This window comes from Petromyzon marinus, chromosome 20 (genome assembly GCF_048934315.1).
Source record: "Petromyzon marinus isolate PM22_M1 ecotype Great Lakes invasive population chromosome 20, UKy_Petmar_22M1.pri1.0, whole genome shotgun sequence".
Classification (NCBI taxonomy): Eukaryota; Metazoa; Chordata; class Hyperoartia; order Petromyzontiformes; family Petromyzontidae; genus Petromyzon; species Petromyzon marinus.
In genome coordinates, this window is record NC_133686.1 from 847,532 (window position 1) to 867,427 (window position 19,896).

The following is a 19,896-nucleotide window of genomic DNA, read 5'->3' on the forward strand; positions in this document are numbered from 1 at the left end:
TTGAAAATGGGTCGTGGATGGGTATTCCAGCATGACAATGACCAAAAACACACGGCCAAGGCAACAAAGGAGTGGCTCAAGAAGAAGCACATTAAGGTCCTGGAGTGGCCTAGCAGTCTCCAGACCTTAATCCCACAGAAAATCTGTGGGAGCTGAAAGTTCGAATTGCCAAACGTCAGCCTCGAAACCTTAATGACTTGGAGAAGATCTGCAAAGAGTGGGACAAAATCCCTCCTGAGATGTGTGCAGACGTGGTGGCCAACTACAAGAAATGTCTGACCTCTGTGATGCCAAGAACGGGTTTTGCCACCGAGTACTAAGTCATGTTTTGCAGAGGGGTCAAATACTTATTTCCCTCATTAAAATGCAAATCAATTCATAACATTTTTGACATGCGTTTTTCTGGATTTTGTTGTTGTTATTGTCTCTCACTGTTCAAATAAACCTACCATTAAAATTATAGACTGATCATTTCTTTGTCAGTGGGCAAGCGTACAAAATCAGCAGGGGATCAAATACTTTTTTCCCTCACTGTATGAACAGTGCCACCCATGACCCGTGCCACCCATGACCCGTGCCACCCATGACCCGTGCCACCCATGGCCAGTGCCACCCATGACCCGTGCCACCCATGACCCGTGCCACCCATGGCCAGTGCCACCCATGACCCGTGCCGCCCATGACCCGTGCCACCCATGTCCAGCCAGTGTCATCCATGACCCGTGCCACCCATGACCCGTGCCGCCCATGGCCAGTGCCACCCATGACCCGTGCCACCCATGACCCGTGCCACCCATGACCCGTGCCACCCATGTCCAGCCAGTGTCATCCATGACCCGTGCCACCCATGACCCGTGCCGCCCATGGCCAGTGCCACCCATGACCCGTGCCACCCATGACCCGTGCCACCCATGACCCGTGCCACCCATGTCCAGCCAGTGTCATCCATGACCCGTGCCACCCATGACCCGTGCCGCCCATGGCCAGTGCCACCCATGACCCGTGCCGCCCATGACCCGTGCCACCCATGACCCGTGCCACCCATGACCCGTGCCGCCCATGACCCGTGCCGCCCATGGCCCGTGCCGTTCACCACTCCTCGGGAGACAGCTCGCGTACACATGCGGCGTGGCTCTCACCTCCTCCACACAAACAGCATCACGTTTCCCTGCTCTCCCCCCGACCAAGGAACCCCTCCCCACGCCCCCCATTACCGCTACCCCCCATCACCCCCCTCTCGCAAAACCCACCTTTATCACCCTCCACCCCATCACCCACCCTCACCACTGAGGGTGCAGGTGCTGCGATTGCACCGGTGCCTGTGGGCCGGAGGGGCCGGCGCGCCGGGAAAGGGGGAGGGGGAGGCGATTCGGTATGGGGGGGACATTTCATTAATTCGACCTGCAGGGCCATCGAGACCTCGCCGCCGCGCCAGTGACCAGTGGTGTCATTAGAACCACCGTTGATGCTAAATAAAAACATGGCACGTCAATTTGGTGTTCATACCAGCGTCTTACACTATCGTGGTGAAGTATGGTCAAATGACGCCTCCCCCCCCTCCCCTCGTCACCCCCGATGACTGACGCAATTTGATGAGGACTGTGATTTCGCAGAAACGTGTTGGAGGTTCCTTGGGGAGGCCTTCATCCAGCAGTGGATGGGCCATGGCTGTTAATGTCTCTATTGCAGAGGACATTGCGTCTCAATGGACGCATAGATGGTTATCCAGGAGATTGATGATGATGATGACTATGATGATGAAGGGTTATTGGGGCCCCACTCCTTCTCTCCAGACTGCAGAAGTAGGGAAGTTAGGGCAAAACCTCCTCCCACCGCTCTCTCGGGTCGAGTAATTGAATCAATGTGGGAATGCGGGGCGGTCACACTCCAGATGTAATAGCGGCAATTACTGCAAGCAAACAATAAGACATATATAATAAGTGCATTTATATCCGGTGGTGGCGCATGGAATAAGCAAACTAAGCAAAAGCGGAGAGTCCCAACATAGCTCAAGGAGCCCCGCATTCATAGAAATGTCAGTGGTTCACCAAATTAGCATCTCGAATTCAGACCTTGATAAACATAGCAAGCCAATTAACATTAACTAATTAATATTCCAACTATATCTTGTCTGGAACTCTTCTCTCGTCGCATTAGCCCTCTCTACCCTGGGTCCGCATTCATGGGGTCTCGCTACAGTCCCCATCGCTTTGTCTCCACGTGTCGTCATCTTTTTCTCGGAGTTATTGCATTGAAAGGGGGCTCATAAAACGCTGTCTGCATCGGGCCTCCCAAGTTGGCCAGCAACTTCACTGTGCGCAGCAGGAAACAGCGCGGACTGCTTGCTTTGTATCACGGTGGCTAGGAGAAGTCAACTATCCTCGCCTGGTACACAGGATGAGGTCGTGGCTTCGATCCAGACTCTGACACCTGGTGTATATTTGTAGTATGCATGTTCTCCCCGTGGCTGTGTGGATTTTCCCCCGGGTCCTCCGGTTTCCCCTTGACATTTATAAACACGCATTTAGAGCATTTGGCTGCTATACATTTCCACACGATGAGCCACTTTGTTGAGCTATCGTTTGTGGCCAGGTCGCTTCTGAAAAAGAGCTCTACAGTATACGGTAGCTCAGTAAACCTTACCTGGTAAAATAAAGTTTAGTTTAGTGTCGCAGTGACATTGTTCGTGTGCCCACCCGAGAGCCTCTGCGATAAAAGTCCACACAAGATGCATTTTTAACTTCACCAGCAGGGCGGGTCTAACCTATCTCCCGATGGTCTAAAACCCGATCTGTATCGCCTCTTTCAAATCACTCTCCTAAGACAATCTCACAATGGCCTCAATATCTCACTCTCGGGTACTCACGGTTCGACTCGTACGGAGCTGCTGGGTCGGATCCTCGCTGCACCTCGACTCGTCACACGGACGTTCGAGTGGCTGGGAAGTCGACGGCCCCGAGCCTGGCTTGAGAACAATAGGAACCAACTCTCCCTACCTTCTCTACCCTTTTTATTGTCCTCTACATCAAAGACAAATTGGCGCTGATCTGCTGGCCTCCCGTCCAATCAGGTGGCTCGAATTTCCCGCCACTCTCCCCGGACCGGTGCTCTCTCAGACGTCCGCTTTTCACCCTCTAAACAAGCGCATCTGTCCTACCAATCAGAGGACCGGCCCTGTTTTTCCCGCCGTTCGTGACTCCGTCCCCCCCCTACCTGCCTGCTGACCCGTGTGTGTCGTGGGTGTTTTCTATCCACGGTGGCTCAGCAGCCCCGTCGTGACCACGTGATTACAACCCAAGTCACGGCGCCGCGGTGCACGTTAGCCTCGGGGGAGGTCGCCCAATTCCCTGGTCGCAGGAAACCGTGAAGCTTGGTCCCATGAGAGGGCTTCTGGGTGAAAACCTGTCGGCCAGGTGACCTCCCTTCGGGGCTTTATGTGGGGGTGTGTGTGTGTTAATGTGGGGGGTGGTGAGGGAAGAGCAGCGTCGGCCCCGTCGCTCGGAGGTGGCGGCGTCGCAGCCACGGCGTCGGCAGGACGGCTTCGCTGCTGCGGCATCACAGTTGCAGGCACGGCTCCGACGGAGTGGCTTCGCTGCTGTGGCACCACACAATCACGCGCGAAGCTCAGACGAACAAGCAGGTCGGAGTACACGCAGGGCCCGATTGACATTTTGTAGGCCCCTGGGCTACAGGTACTGTGAGGCCCCCAGTAATATTTTCAAAAGGAAAACAAAGTTAAAGAAAAATAACATTTATTTTTACAAGGCTAACAACAAATAAAATTAATCAAGCTCAGACGAACAAGCAGGTCGGAGTACACGCAGGGCCCGATTGACATTTTGTAGGCCCCTGGGCTACAGGTACTGTGAGGCCCCCAGTAATATTTTCAAAAGGAAAACAAAGTTAAAGAAAAATAACATTTATTTTTACAAGGCTAACAACAAATAAAATTCATCATTCATAAATGAAATAACTTTTCACTTAATCTCTGGAGGCCCTCCAGCTGGCAGAGGCCCCTGGGCTGCAGCCCCCAAAGCCCCCACGCCTTAATCCGGCCCTGAGTACACGTACAGTCCTCGAAATTCCACTCAACATCGATCAACCATGCTCAATTCCACTGCTGGATGAAAAGAACGAACTTCCTCCCCCCCCGAAGCCATCGCCGCCACCTTTCACGACCCGGGGTGAAATGACAATCCACGCAGCCCCTGCACACGAGCCGATTGCATCGCCCTCCTGGGGCCCCGTGACAATGACCTCGACCACCATCGCCCTCCTGTAGCCCAGTGACAATCACCTCGACCACCATCGCCCTCCTGTGGCTCTGTGACAATCACCTCGACCACCATCACTCTCCTGTAGCTCTGTGACAATCACCTTGACCACCATCGCTCTCCTGTAGCCCAGTGACAATCACCTCGACCACCATCGCTCTCCTGTAGCTCTGTGACAATCACCTTGACCACCATCGCTCTCCTGTAGCCCAGTGACAATCACCTCGACCACCATCGCCCTCCTGTAGCTCTGTGACAATCACCTCGACCACCATCGCCCTCCTGGGGCCCCGTGACAATCACCTCGACCACCATCCCCCTCCTGGGGCCCCGTGACAATCACCTTGACCACCATCGCCCTCCCGGGGCCCCGTGACAATCACCTCGACCACCATCGCTCTCCTGGGGCCCCGTGACAATCACCTCGACCACCATCCCCCTCCTGGGGCCCCGTGACAATCACCTTGACCACCATCGCCCTCCCGGGGCCCCGTGACAATCACCTCGACCACCATCGCTCTCCTGGGGCCCCGTGACAATCACCTCGACCAACAACGTTCGAGAAATTCGCCAGGGACCTACGCTGCAGGTCGAGTGTGGACAGAGCTTCAGTGGGTGACCACCACCACCAGTCCACCACCGTACAAGAGCAAAGTCATGGGTGGGCAGCAGGCAGAAGTGTATTAACGCATTGTTGTACCGTACTTCTATGCCACTTACACGGCATTATTATGATGTAAAAACGTGTACAGCCTGGTTTGTCAATTAACTTCTGGGAGAACGCCTCCTGACGCTGACTCGGTCGTTGGGGGGCGGGGGGGGGCATCGACTCGGGAGATGGAGCGTGTGAAGCCACTTCAATGTTGAAGTCACTTCAATGTTGAAGTCACTTCAATGTTGAAGTCACTTCAATGTTGAAGTCACTTCAATGTTGAAGTCACTTCAATGTGTTGCAGGTGCTGGGTGGACGGAGAGGCGTTTCACAGGACCGTGAGAGGTGGCGACGGCATATCCAGCGGTGGACTGACCATGGCTGATTTAATTGTATTATTGTGTTTGGCAGTGTGGTTCAGGAGCTCAATGCCAATGTGGAGGTCGTGCTGCTGCCAGGGCGAGATGGCCTCAGCAGCCAGAGTTGGTGTTGTGTCGCTGTGCCCCCTCCTCTGCTGAATGAGCGCAGACCACAGCGGGTTTACCACCCAGTCCAGAGACCACAGCGGGTTTACCACCCAGTCCAGAGACTGGGTTGCATGGCTACTTTTGCACGGCTGTGGCTTGTGCCTTTCGTCTTCCGTTATAGAACATGAAAAGATGATGGTGATGAAGACTTAAAAAAATAATGTCTCGGTCCGTCCCGGGTCTCCCGGCCGGGTCGCACACCGCGCCTATTCGGGCTGCGCTTTCCAATCGCGCGCGGGGCGCCCCGCTTGTTCGCGCTGGGGAATGTGGAGGCGCCGGGGTCAGGGGTCAGGGGCCGGGGCTACGGAGGGGCGCCTCCTCCGCGCTCTGTTTTGGTTCCAGGGTTCGCGTCTCCATCTCTCACTCACCTCCTCCTCATCGTCGACTTCTTTTGTTTTGGCTCCGAGTAGGGGAAGAGGAAAGGGGGAGCGAGGGGAGGCAGCGGCCGAGGCGGCTGCTGCTGCTTCGTGCTCCGCCGACGGGGGAGGCCGTCTAGACGGTCCGTAGGCCCAGCGAGGCCGGGCCTAGGCCAGACGGACTCGCGGAGGCCCCGGGGCCTCATCCTCCCCGCTCGGTCCTCCCTCGCGTCTCTCAGCGTCTCCCTTCCTCTCGCTTCGTCGTGTCCCGCCCGCTCGCTGTTCTGGCATCAAGTCTGGACGCGTCTTCTCTGGCCGCTGTGGGCTCGCGTAGGCCGCGATAGCTCTTCCCTCGCAACTCCGTGTCCCTTCGCCTTGATGCTCTCCTCTGTCACCGCCGTGTGTGTTGTTTGTATGTTGAACCTCTCTCGCGCCGTACGTAGCCAACCGTGCTAATCGGGGGTACGTGGGGGGGGGATACGACAAGCTAAACACAAAAAGCAGTTGCAAGCCGCGTGACATCGCTTGTGTCACAAGATAGAAGACCCTGGCTCTTGCCTCGCCCGCCTCCACTGGCCTCCTCTCCACGCTGCTAAAGTTGCCGCCCTTCTCTCGTCGCCCTCTAACGCCTGGGCACTTACAGGTCGAGGAGATCCCGCGTCTCCCTCCTAGTCCCAGCATCTCCTCTGCTATTCTTGCTCATCTCACCTCGTCGTGTCTCCAGCTACAATATTCTCGTCATGGCCGTATAGAATATGACTTGTGACCGTGCGCGTCTTAGGCCCCTGTCAAGTGTGTTCATTTTAACCCTTCTATCGCGGCGTCTGCTGCCAGACTCATCCTCGGTAGAAATGTATATCCTCTTCGATCCTCAAGTCATGAGACCACGTTTCCCTGATCATGTCATCATCTCCCGCCACGTCCCGTCATGTGTTCTCGTCGTGGGTCATGTAGGAGCTGCCACTCCTGCCGCTGGGTCTGCCTGTTCTCATATTCAACTCTTCTCCTGGCAACACGCATCTCTTAATCGGCTCTTGTGTGCTTCTCTCTAAACCCTTCTGTTACCTTGCTGTTACCACAACACCGTCGATAACACGGCCTTAAACGAACATGTTAAGTTTTTGTTGTGTTATTTAACCTTTCGCACCGCTGCCAACGCGTCATCACCAACTCAGTTGAATGTTGTCGTTACCTCGTGTCTCACGATCAAGTCTTCACCTACCATAGTGACTTCCGAAGGCATCGTGCTGTTGGTGTCGTAAAGTTTAAAAAGTCGGTTGTGATGGAGCCAATATTTACTGCCACCCTAAACAGTGCAGGGAGTTATAGCCCGAACTGTGATTTGTCAAACCCGAGGAAATAATATGACAATTTATATCCCGTTGTCAATCCACTGCTGGATGAAGGCCTTCCTATTGCCACTGGTTTTGGGTATTGACAGCATTCACCACGTTGATCAGTGCAGGTTGGTGAAGGGATGGCTCAGCACAGGTTCAGATATCATTTGCCACTGATGTTAGCCGTGACCAGGAACCGAATACAGATCGCTGGATGTATAGAGCGGTGTGCTAACCACTGCACCGCCAGTGTACGAAACCACGCACTCTACCTGTTCCAGTCTGTAAGGAGAAGACCATGCTGTACTTAAATAACAACCAACAACCGTGCTGAAGTGACGTGACGCGAGCGCGCGGTGTGATTGACGTGGGGTGTTTGTATATCCCCAGCTCTCCACAGGAGAACACCATGGGAAATCAGCTGGCAGGGATTGCACCGTCTCAGATCCTCTCAGTCGACAGCTACTTCACCGACATCACCGAGTATGAGTACGACAAGAACCTGGGCAGCACGAGGTTCTTTAAGGTGATGGCCACGGCCGCTGCCAGACAGCTCGCACGTCCGCTGCTTGAGAACGTCTCTCTCCGATGCGTTTGCAGGTCATACCCGCGCATTATTCTGTGCACTGTCAGAAGTATCGCCCCACTTGCTGGGAGCTTCTTCAGGAACGGAACCGAGCATCTCACTTGCTCATTTGTATAGCGCGATACTGTTGACGGGGAGAGTGATGCTGGTCCACCTCCAATAACTGCTCGGTGCGCTTATTCTTCTCTGTTTTCCAGTTGTGTCTGTCCGACAGATATTTTCAGTTGTATAACGAACCTGTTGTATGTGACTTTTGTCGTGCACGTATATGCATTGAGACCCACTTTCCAGCCTCCTTTATTTACTTCTAACATTTACCATGGTTCATTCTCATTGGATGTCAACATGACTGTTAACAGCAAAATCTGAGATGGTTACTTTTTTGTTATTCCATAAATATTAATTCCATTTGTCTCGTAAGTTGGTGCACACGGATAAAAAACTTAATTAACATGCCGTGGCAGGTGGCGCGCGCACGGCACAGGGAGGGCCTGGCGGTCGTGAAGGTCTTCGCCATCCACGACCCGTCGCTGCCACTACGCTCGTTCCAGAAGAGGGTGGAGGATCAGCGACAGCGACTTGCCGTCGCCCCCAACTGCCTGCCCTTCCAGCGCACGGCGCTCACGGAGCGCGCCGGCCTGCTGTTCCGCCAGTATGTGCGCGACAACCTGTACGACCGCATCAGCACAAGGCCCTTCCTCAACGGCGTCGAGAAGAGGTGAGCAGTTGCGCTGTCCGCTGTCGCTGCGGCGGCACGTGGCGCTCGCAGCTGGGAATGCGAGGATCGGAGAACGTACCAATCGAGGCGTAATGGCCGTTAAGAAACATTATCAAAAGTCGTTCTACTCTTGTGGAAATGGATGCCATTACCAAGGAGCATTTTTTTTTTCCGGTTCTGTTAATATCGTTAATGGGCAGGATTTATCCGCTGCTGGATGAAGGCATCTCCGAACCATTGCCATGTCTCACAGTCCTACGATGTATCAATCCTTACCACTTGTACACGAGCTGATTTCATTGCTCCATCTCTGTGGTGGTCATCCTCTCTGGAGTGTTCCCTCCTTTGGCTGCTCCTCCATCAAGAGCCTAAGCCACCGGCCATTTTCTCTGTCAGCCCCGTGCGCTGCCCATGCCCACTGACTTTGCTCAACAGTCTATGTGACATCTCTAACTCACGATAATGTGACGTACGCACAGATTAATAAAATGTACGTATGTAGAACTTTTTTCGCACCGAGCGTAGCCAACCGGGCTGATTGGAGGTACGTATAACTCGGTAACGGGCCCAGCTAAACCCCCGTCGCGCCGTGCCAGGTGGCTGGCGTTCCAACTGCTGTCGGCGCTGCAGCAGTCGTGCGGGGCCGGCGTGGCGCACGGCGACATCAAGACAGAGAACGTGATGGTGACGAGCTGGGGCTGGCTGCTGCTCACCGACCCAGCCGCTTTCAAGCCCGTCTACCTGCCCGAGGACAACCCCGCCGACTTCAACTACTTCTTCGACACGTCGCGCCGGCGCACCTGCTACCTGGCGCCCGAGCGCTTCGTGGACGGCGGCGCGTCAGGCGCGGCGCCGGAGCTGGTCAGCGGCGAGAACGCCAACACGCCGCTGGTGGACCTCGCCGGCAACAACCAGCGCCAGCTCGGCGAGCTCACGCACGCCATGGACGTGTTCTCTGCGGGTGAGCGAGGCCGCTGACCGTGCCGCGCGGAAACTCGTGGTGTCCCATTGCCGTGCCGTGTTTGTGTGCGTGTGGTTCGTCACGATGCGATGCAAGGTACACCTACGGCCCGTTCATTGAATTCACCCATGTAGAAACCAGTCTCGCTGCCGGTTTCTGCGTTGTAAACGTGGACCAACACCACCACCGCCCTGCCTCCGTGCAACCACAGCAGCATCGGCCTGTAATCAGCACGCCCGTCAGAGCTCACTCAACACATGTGGCAACGGTGGTAGCAATAATAATACAGACACCTTTAAACGTAGTATACTAAATAGATCCGCAGTCTTTTGTGAACTCACTCTTTGGACGAGGGTGTTGGACCACGCCGTGGGTCAGGGGGGTTATTTGGCCATGCCTCACCACGCTCGTCAGAGCGGGTCCATGAAGGCAGGGACCGTAGACGTGGCAGCATAGTACAGCAGTGGATTTAGCGATACTGATAGTTTCACTGATTTTATCCTTTCGAGGACAAACGCATGCTGGAAAGCGAAACGGAATCCACGGTGATTTTTTTTCCCTTATTTAAAAGGCGGCAGTGTTGAAGAAGACGCACCGTTTGTTGCATGGGATTGGCAGGCTGTGTGATTGCGGAGCTCTTCATGGAGGGGATTCCTCCATTCGACCTCTCCCAGCTGCTGGCGTACCGGAAAGGCGACTTCAACCCCCAGACGGTGCTGCGCAAGATCGAGGACGACGACATTCGGCAGCTGGTTCGTAGCCTTGTTCACGATGAGTTCATCTTCATTATGCAGCACTGTAAAGGCGAGGGTTTGTTGTTGTGAAACTTCCTTCCCCTGGGTGTCGAGGTGCCATACCGTGGCTTGTCAGGAGAATGGGGTATAGAAAAGTGCAGACTAATATCATCTGTTGCTTCTCTTTGGGATACAGTATCGTCCCCTCGCACATATACGTTTTCTCCAGGTGCTCTGGTGTCCTCCCGCATGTATAAACACTCGTTCTTGGCAGAAAACATCTTAATATATAGATAACCACAGAGCTTGGGCAATTGTTGGCGCCGATTCATCACCAGGCTGCTGCCTTGCAGCTTGTCTGTGGTTCTGCAGCGACTGTGAGGTGCAATTTGCACGAAGGACGATGACGCTACGCCAAACTAAACATTAATATTATCACACAGTAGGTATTGGGTAAAACCAACGTTGCCTCGAGAAGAAACTTTCAATCGGAGCACACGTCCTGCTGTGATTAGCACGGATCCGAAACACGGACACTAAAAAAGGAAATGGAACGAAAACTGAAATGTTCACAAATAATCGTGGCGGTGCTTGCTGGGAATTGCACTGAGAGACAAAAAGAGGACTGCGTGGATGAGAGCACGTATACAAGTTGAAGGTGGGCTTGGGCAGGAAACGGAGCTCAAAGTGATGATTGCCTCCAGCCGAGACTAACGAAGGAGCGGCAGCCAAAGGAGAGGAACACGCCCGAGAGGACGAGGTCCAGGGAGATGGAGCAACGAGAGTAACCTACTGTGCCCGTCCTGGATGGAATGTTACATCCTAGGACTCTGAGAGATGTCAACAGCTTGAGGTATTCATCCAGCAGTGGATAGAGCATGGCTGATGATAATTATGAGAAACAGGGCTTTGATTTTCTCGCAGTGCTTGCCACAGTTTACTAATGTTCAACGGAAGCTAAAAATATCTCCCCCGCTCAAACAAACGATGTTCGTTTCAGTTGTAAATATAGTCTCCGTGACAGAAGTATGATAAAAAAAAGTTTCTGTGAGCAATCCGTGAAAGCACTGTTAATGATAGAGATCACTTTGTTTTAACCCGTGCCCTCATCAAGCCGTGTGCTAGTGATGTATGCAATACAAGTCTGCCAAACAAACTTGGTTTAGAGACGGTGATATTTAATAACCTGTACCAGGGAGACCTCGGATAATCTCGCTGTATTATAGGCGGGTGGCTCTCACTCGGCTATGTTTGTAGCACGGCGATTGAGTCGGGTAGGCGGGTTACTCAGACGTCAGAGTGCTGAGCTGGCACCGCGAGATCCTGGATTCGGATCCGGGTGCCTGCGTCCAATTAAAACTGGATTCTCAAGTGTCATGAATCGACGGTTTCATCCTGGTCACCAGTGACTGCACACAAAAAAATATCGTAGGAAATCTGCTTCGACATGTAATGTGGTTAAATTCTCTCTCTAAGATGTATATTTATATATTTGACTGCCATGTAACATTGCACTCAGTGGCAAGGGTAAAGGTGGTCAATGCTGCTCCTACTGTGTGGCCTCAGAGGTAGCACTGAAATCTGCTTCTGTGGGCTGTTCTCCAACACAAATGGTTGCATTTCTGTGCTGGAGATCCAAGTCGATTCTTCATTTTGTGACGTGCTGCTGATAGCGCGATCAGCTTGAAGTGTTAGGAAAAGACCAAAAGAGAATCTTTGTGTACGGCAGGTGCTGCACATGCTGGACAGAGATCCAACGAAGCGCCGCTCAGCCAAGGAGTACCTGAGCCTACAGCGTGGCTGCGCCTTCCCCGACTACTTCTACTCCTACCTGTGGAAGTACCTGTCCCGCTTTGCTGGGCAGCCTGCCCTCACTGCCGACGAGAAGATACTGAAGGTGCGTGTGCTGGCTCCTCTAACTCCTGACCCCAGAGTGGGAGAAGCGTGCTGCAAATGCATACATTGGGTTTATGAATGCGAGCGGTCTAAACCGGTCATGGGCCCCCCCTTCACCAACCTGCATTGACTGCGAGCGGTCTAAACCGGTCATGGGCCCCCCCTTCACCAACCTGCATTGACTAGCGTAGTGCAGTATGGTTAAACAACACCCACGGTCGAAAGGCACGGGGAGGCCATCACCCAGCAGTGAATTGATGAAGAGCTGTATATTGCATTGTTATAGATGTAAATTACAGTTTATGTGAATGTTTTTTTACAATGTATTACGCACGTGCACCTGTGATGCCCAACGCTACTGCTATGGGATGAACGTCAGACCTTGCGCCTCATAGTGGCTATGAAGGAAAGTAAGTGGACTTGGGGCAGGACACGTCGCAAGCATGAGCGATGGTCGGTTGGTGAAGCTAACGACGGAGTGGCAGCTAAAGGAGGGAACACATGTGAGAGGATGAACACCGCAGAGATAGACGGATCATTGTATGGCGACGGCTTGGGGAAACCTCCATCCAGCAGTAGATAATGGGTGATTGATGATGATGACGGTGAACAGATTCAGGAGGACCTCCCAGAGATCCTGCTCGGCCTGGGCTGCGAGGAAAAGCGAGATGAGGAGAAGGAGGGTGCCGATTCGGGCCTTGTCATCATTGTCTCCCTTGTCACCTCGTGCCTGCAAAACCTCCGGTGAGTGGTGCCTTTCAATCAGGCGATTGAGATTGTACATTACCGTAGGCGAGCGGTTGCCAACCGTGTTGGTATGAGCGCCTGCCGATCACGACCACTGGTCCCTACGCCCATAACCCCCCATCCACAAAAACACAATTGATAATTATTAAGGCCACAAATTATTAAGCCCACAAATTAAGGCCACAGATTACGGGTCCATGCCTCTTAAGTCATCGCGGAGTTAGTAAGGCATTTGTTTCACGTTGTGCTTGAGTGTATTTTGTCGCCGCAACATCTCTCTGACTTTCCTCACAAACAGTAAAACTTTCTCCTGCACGGGATCCATGCCGCAGCATGCGCCCCCCACCCCCTGAAAGGCGTGGAGGGAGGAGCACGCCTCGCGGGTTGAGAACCGCTTGATTTAGATAGTGGCATACCCACGTCACTCTTGCAATTGAGACTATGCTAGTCTCTCGAGTTCTTACCTGGTCCAACAAGAATAAACTTGGACTAGGCATTGAATGATTGATACCCTTACTTGGTAACTCAATGCCCTGCGAATCTTGCGAACGGCAAACCGAACCCAGGCATTGCCCGGCCAAGCTCGCGGCGCTGGAGCTGACGGGGCAGCTGGCGCGGCGGCTGAGCGCCGAGGTGATCCTTGACCGGCTGGTGCCCTACGTGCTGCACCTGGCGGGTGACACGGTGCCGCGGGTGCGCGCCCAGGCGCTGCGCACGCTCAACACGTGCCTGGCGCTCGTCCACTCGCTCCCGCGCAACGACGCCAACGTCTTCCCCGAGTACATCCTGCCGGGCATCGCCCACCTGGCACAGGACGACGCCACCGTGGTGCGGTTGGCGTACGCCGGTGCGTTAGTGCGCGCGCGTGTCCGTCCAAGAGGTTGTCACTTGACATAACGCCGTAGTAGGTTTTCGCAGCCAATGTTATGATTCATTATTGATTTTTGTGCGGGGCCGTGTAATCATCTCGGCCAAATCTGGCCAAATAATTACTTTCAAGCAAAAAAGTCGTAACCGATTGCTACATTTGGCAGTGATAATTGTTTTCTAACTTGCCGGTGTGAGCTGACACTAATAATAGTTGGTGCTTGAAACACTTGTACACTTGCCAATTAAATTATGTTGGCTGAGTTGGGTGGTGGAGGGTCGCACAGCAAGCCTGTGGCCTAACACAGCGGGGGCTGTGCGTGCGTCGCGTGCAGAGAACATCGCCGTGCTCGCGGAGACGGCGCTGCGGTACCTGGAGATGGTGCAGTTGGGCCAGGCCGTGCAGAAGGAGGACATCGCCGCTGACGAGCCGGAAGACTTGCTGCACGTGCGTGGGAGCTACGACACAGGTGGGCACGCGGCTGCACCAACGAGGCCAATTCGGCGCACTTGCGTTACCTGTGATTACACCGAGGGTCCGCTGGGTCTCAGAGGCTAAGCATGCTCAAGCCTGGATAGTGCTTTTGGATAGTGACCGTCATGCAGAAGCAGGTTGTCACAGAGTTACGGCGACCATGTAATGGGCAGCAACAGAGCACATTTGTGCTCTGAATCTTTACCAAGCCGTGCTGACCAGTGTGGTGAAGTATGGTAAAATACTTCCCATGACCCACATGATATGGGGAGACCCTCATCCAGCAGTATGATTCTGTTGATATTTCAAAGGTGTTCACTGTTCCGCCTGCAACTGAACTGTACGCCAAAAAAAATCAGCACGCACAAATATTTGACGCGGCGGTGGGAGGGGGTGAGATGGTGCCGAACGCGCCGCCTCGACGACCCGAGCCAGTCCCTCGGGGGTTAACCCGCAGGCGCCATGCTCGCCGTGCCCTAACAGAGCTGCAGGGCCTGCAGGAGATGGTGCAGCAGAAGGTGGTGACGCTGCTGAGCGACCCGGAGAACATCGTGAAGCAGACGCTGCTGGAGAGCGGCATCACGCGCCTCTGCGTGTTCTTCGGGCGCCAGAAGGCCAACGACGTGCTGCTCTCGCACATGATCACCTTCCTCAACGACAAGAATGACTGGCACCTCCGCGGCGCCTTCTTCGACAGCATCGTGGGTGAGCGCCGAGCCCCTCCGGCACCGACCCCACGGCACGCGTTCCTCGGCTAGTCTCGCCCCCGCGGCTCGCCTCGCCGACTGTGCATGGCACTGCAACCGCAGCGCACGGGCATACGGCGAGGCCTGAAATGGGCCGTTTTGAGACGATACGTGTGCACGTATTGTGTACTCGTACAGCCCCTGAGTCAAATCGTCTGCATGATAAAGGCCCTCCCCATGTCACGTGGTCATGGCCAGGGATCGGCAACCTGTGGCTCCGGAGCCGCATACGGCTCTTAAGGATTGCCTCGTGACGTTTTTCACATGCATCGAGGCTCTTCACCTGCATCGAGGCTCTTCACATGCATCGAGGCTCTTCACATGAGTGTTTTTTTACCGAATAAAAAACAATGCTTTTTCTGTTTTGGTTGCCAACCCTGGTCATAACCCTATTGAGTTTCTTCTCAACAGCTGATTGAATATTATGTAAGCGATGGCTCCACATCCTACAGAGGAGAGCATTAAAGGTGCAATGAGTGAGATTGAGATTCGGTGGGAGACGTGTAGAGGCTGTGAAATCCCTCCATGCCTCTTCACGCATGCTTACATTTTAGTTCCGACTTGTATGTATGTAGAACTTATTTCGCACCGTATGTAGCCAACTGTGCTAATCGGAAGTGCAGAGGTGCGGGGGAAGAACAAACCTCTTTGACTTCTACAGTGGTGATCTGTGTCGTGGCAGGGCGGTGGAACGTCTGTGTTATTTAAGCCGGCGTTTCTCTGCGAGCGGACGATACTGTCGTGTAGCCTTATGGTGGGCCTGCGTGCGTGTATCAGGGGTTGCGGCGTACGTGGGCTGGCAGAGCTCATCCATTCTCAAGCCGCTGTTGCAGCAGGGTCTGAGTGACACGGAGGAGTTTGTAGTGTGCAAGGCGCTGCACGCCCTCACCGCCATGTGTCAGCTCGGCCTCCTACAAAAACCCCACCTCTACGACTTCCTCGGCGACACAGGTAGAGAACGCCCTCTTGCACCAGCCCCCCCCCCCCCCCCCCACTTCGTCATCATCATCGTCATTGTCGTCAAAATCAAAGCGATTTCTGATTAAAATCTCCCCTTTACTGCCTTAAGCATGTCTGATTAGGACCGATGGCTACGTACGGTGCGAAAAGAAGTTAAACATACATAATCTCTGGTGCTTTTGGTTCCTGCCTACTTTTCCAGGCTCACCTTTAACGCCGCCACTATTATATTTTCGGTCAGCCAAGTCATGCCCGTGTACAGTGTGGGTCGAGTCAAGCGAGAGAGCAGTCAATACCAAACTTGAGGCGCAAGCCCCCCCCCCCCCCCGTCAGCTTTCACACTATTGCGTATATCTGGGACAACACGGTGCGATTACAGTATACCACAGGATGACCCCTTCATCCTGACGCTCACACCTCAGCCTACGTGTTCCCAAACACTCACACGCCCTTAAAAAGGCACATTTAGCCTTAAACTGGCGTTTACCATCCGCTTTGGGTGACATTCACAAGCAACCCGACTTCGAGGTGAAGCTCGACAATGCGCGCCGTGGGCCACCAGCGGCCTGACACCCTCGTCCGAGGAGAGGGAGCGAGCCGGCGCCAGCCAGCTCCTTTCCACCATAGGGTGGTGTCGGAGGCAGCCTCCCTGCGCGCTGCTCTGCCCGTCCCTGCTCCCCCCCGGGTGTCCAAGCTGGAACCCTGGCCGTTTTCTGGGAACGCTCCTGTTCCCTGCTGGATGGAGCTCGAGAGCAGAGATGGCTGGGGTCTTCCTGCATTCGCCTTCCACTATCCTTTGGAGGGACTGGTGATTGACACCTTGTTTGCTGCAGGTGTTTATAAATTTCAATCACTCGCTTTCCCTATTACAGGTGGACCTCACCCTCCATTGTATTCTCCCTTGCAAACTTATTTGTGCCATGTGACATAAGCCATTGGTCGAAATTCCATGTTCCTATGGCAGGGGTGAGTCTATTTCGAGGACAACTGCTGACTGTCCCACTGCTGGGTGGGGGCTTCCCCACCCCGTACTTGACATGCGGATTATTGGACCATACTTCACCCTGCGGGTTGGTGAAGGGGGTGAACGTAGACACGGGAGCATATAAATACAGTACAACAATAGACCCTATTGCACCACCCTCTGCTGCCCGTAGCGTAGCCCCACAGCAGCCTGTAACACCTGCAGCGTACGGCGGCCGCCCTTGCACGCGCCCCCAACACGGAGGGGCGCTCTTCAAAAGCTTCCTCTACGTTTGTGCACGGCACGCACCGTCGTGGTGTTTTGCCGCTGCCAAACTGACGTGGTTGGCGATTAACATCCTGTTCGGCGATTAACATTCTGTTCATACGAGAACCTTGTACCGGTGCAGAAACGGTAATTGTGAGTGATTTGCAGCTGTCTCGCCACCCTCTCCACCCCCCATAAACCTTTTGAAGTTCTCGCATTTTCCAAACCACGCCTCACGCTTGGCTTGGGACCTCCTCCCTGCCCCCCCCACCTCTCTCCACACCTCCTCTCCATGGCACTCGCAGCCCGAGTCCGACCGGCTCGCTAATCTGCAACAGATGTGCTGATGGGAAGCAGATGTCTGGCCCCAGCTGTGGCGAGTGGGCCCCCCTATCGAGGAAGCTGGAGGATGCTCGTTGTTTATTATCAGGGACCCAGCCCTCGCATCGCACTGGACTTGCAATCCAGAGATTGCCGGTTCCGATTTGTTGCAGCCGCTGGCGCGGTAGGTGAAGCAATGGTGAAAGTTTCCTAAATCCCTGCGCCTCTGTGCACCCAGCAGCGTAAATGGGTGCACCGCAGTGGATCTGCAGGTCGCATGCAGTGGAGTAGTTGTGGGTGACTCGCACCTTTTCCACGACATCTGGCCAGCGTGGAATAGTAGGTCAAAATAACTTTTAGAAAGGTTCTCTTGAGCTCCGCTCCCTTGAGTGGAGGCCCATTTTCCAGCAGTGGTGTGAGCAAGAAGTTGCAGGGCTGCACCTTTATCTTGCTACACAGAGAGGGGGGCGGGGGGGTCGTTGGGGTGATGTATGTTCTGGCGCTCCTGCCTAGAGGGTCGGACTGTCCCTTTTGAGGTGTTCGGCGAAGACGAGGAATGTTGTCCAGCTGCCCGTTTAATATCCATCACTTACGTTTTGTTTACATGCCCGCCGCATTCTCTTAATAATAATAATCAGCATTGCAAACCGGCTGTGTTGGTTGTGTCTGTCATTATGTAAATGTTATGGCAGGGGCGGTGGTGGTGGAGATGACAGTGATGATAAAATTGAGGCGCTGGCATTTATGGGGATATTTTTTTCCCACCTGGGTATATGGAGAATTATTGATGTCAAGCATGTCTATCAATTTAAATTATGACAGTGAAAGTGATGATGTCGAAGATGATGATTATTTTGATTACAATGATGGTGAAGATCATGCTTTTCATGTTTAAAAGTACCATGATTATTTTGTTAATGATGATGTTGATGACAATGATGATGATGACAGTCTTGGTTTTGATGATGACAACAACGATGGCGACAATGGCGATTTTGGCAATGATGATTCCATTGACAACGATCACAACGGCGATGACGATGATGGAGACCGGCGTACGCCGTAGCCCCGCGTTGTAGGCCGTGTGGCTCTCACATGGCTCCGCGTGCGCCTGTCTCGCCGCTGCCGCCACGCTGTCGGTGCCCTGTCTCCCTGCACGCAGTTCCCTTCCTGTGCCACCCCAACCTGTGGATCCGCCACGGCGCCGTCGGGTTCATTTCCACCGTGGCCAAGCGGCTCAACGTGGCCGACGTCCACTGCAACCTCATGCACCTACTTCGGGCCTACATCAGCCAGCCGACCATCCAGGTGCGTGATGCAGCCATCGCCGGCCGACCGCAGCTCACGTTACCGATGCGGCACGCCTGAGCGTTTCCGTTGAATTATGTGGCCTACCCAAAGAACCAGTTATGAATCGATGCATTCATTCATTGAAGCTTTAGTTGCTTAGCCACGTGAGGCCTTATAATGAACCTGCCAGAGTTACATGGTGCGGTGAAGAGCAGTGGAAAGCCGATTAGGAGATGCCAGTGCAGGGTAGAAGGAGCAGAAGGAGACCCGGTGTGAATGGAAGGATGCGTTGGAACGAGATATTAGGATGACAGTGGACGTGACGAGAGAAGAGGCGCACAATGGAGCAGCCCGCACCATGCAGTAAGCGGACTTTTGGCTTCGAAGAACAATACTGAGCTGAGATCCTGGGTTCGAATTTTGCGTAGGACGTATAGCCAACGGAAGAATCCAGTTCGCCCTAAGGTGAACGGGTGGACCAGAGGGTCACCGCTGAGGGCCTGGGTTGGAGTCCGGGTTTCAGCCGCCGCCCGTAATCAAATCGGGTCGCAGGCCCGAGCGCCTCCCCGCTGATGTGAGCGCGCCGCTGCGTGTGCCGGCAACACCCAGGTGGAGGAGACCATCGTCCTGCTGAGCGTGCTGAAGGAGCCCCTGTCGCGCCCCATCTTCGACTACGTGCTCAAGTCGCGCGACATCCTCGGCCTCTTCGACCACCTGGAGGACCGGCAGCTCATCCGCAACCTGCGACAGAGCATGGAGAAGCCTGACGACCCTTCCCTCGCCCAGCTCCTGCGCAAGCTCTTCTCTCAGGTGTCGGGAGTTGTTCGTTTATCGTCTCTAGAGCGTTTTCTTGTGCTGCGGCGTCGGCAATGCAGGTTCACATGTCGTCTCCCGAATACGACTGCGTCCCTATACGTTCGTCGTTATCGCGGGGCCGTGGTGTTTGGCACGGCCGTGGTGTTTGGCACGGCCGTGGTGTTTGGCACGGCCTGTGGGATGGTGTCCCGTACCACTTCCCACTGCCAAATATGTGGTTTTTATTTCTTTATTGTGCTTATTCTGTTACGTTTGTTTGAACCTGTAATTTGTGGGTGTGCCGTTTATATCTTTGCCTGTATTTAGTTGCTGTGTATATTTTAATTGTTATGGCTATTATGACTGTTATGCTTACACGCCAATGCAACTATAATTAGTCGTGTTTTCAGGGCCGTCTGTGGG

At 54.0% G+C, this 19,896-nt stretch overlaps 1 protein-coding gene across 3 annotated transcripts in view; it reads left to right on the forward strand.

Annotated features, from left to right (window-relative positions):
• The first annotated feature begins 5,743 nt into the window (after positions 1-5,743).
• PIK3R4 (phosphoinositide-3-kinase regulatory subunit 4) overlaps positions 5,744-19,896 on the forward strand; it is a 31,390-nt gene continuing 17,237 nt past the window's right edge. The window contains exons 1-13 of one of the 3 annotated variants that reach the window (XM_032957786.2): positions 5,744-5,952; positions 7,537-7,672; positions 8,197-8,450; positions 9,047-9,411; positions 10,030-10,163; positions 11,875-12,042; positions 12,655-12,785; positions 13,355-13,635; positions 13,991-14,125; positions 14,614-14,835; positions 15,654-15,827; positions 18,551-18,696; positions 19,288-19,488. In XM_032957786.2, the coding sequence (XP_032813677.2) occupies positions 7,556-7,672; positions 8,197-8,450; positions 9,047-9,411; positions 10,030-10,163; positions 11,875-12,042; positions 12,655-12,785; positions 13,355-13,635; positions 13,991-14,125; positions 14,614-14,835; positions 15,654-15,827; positions 18,551-18,696; positions 19,288-19,488 (2,328 nt within the window). In that variant the 5' untranslated portion in view covers positions 5,744-5,952; positions 7,537-7,555. The other 2 variants (XM_032957787.2, XM_032957785.2) reach the window with 2 other exon arrangements.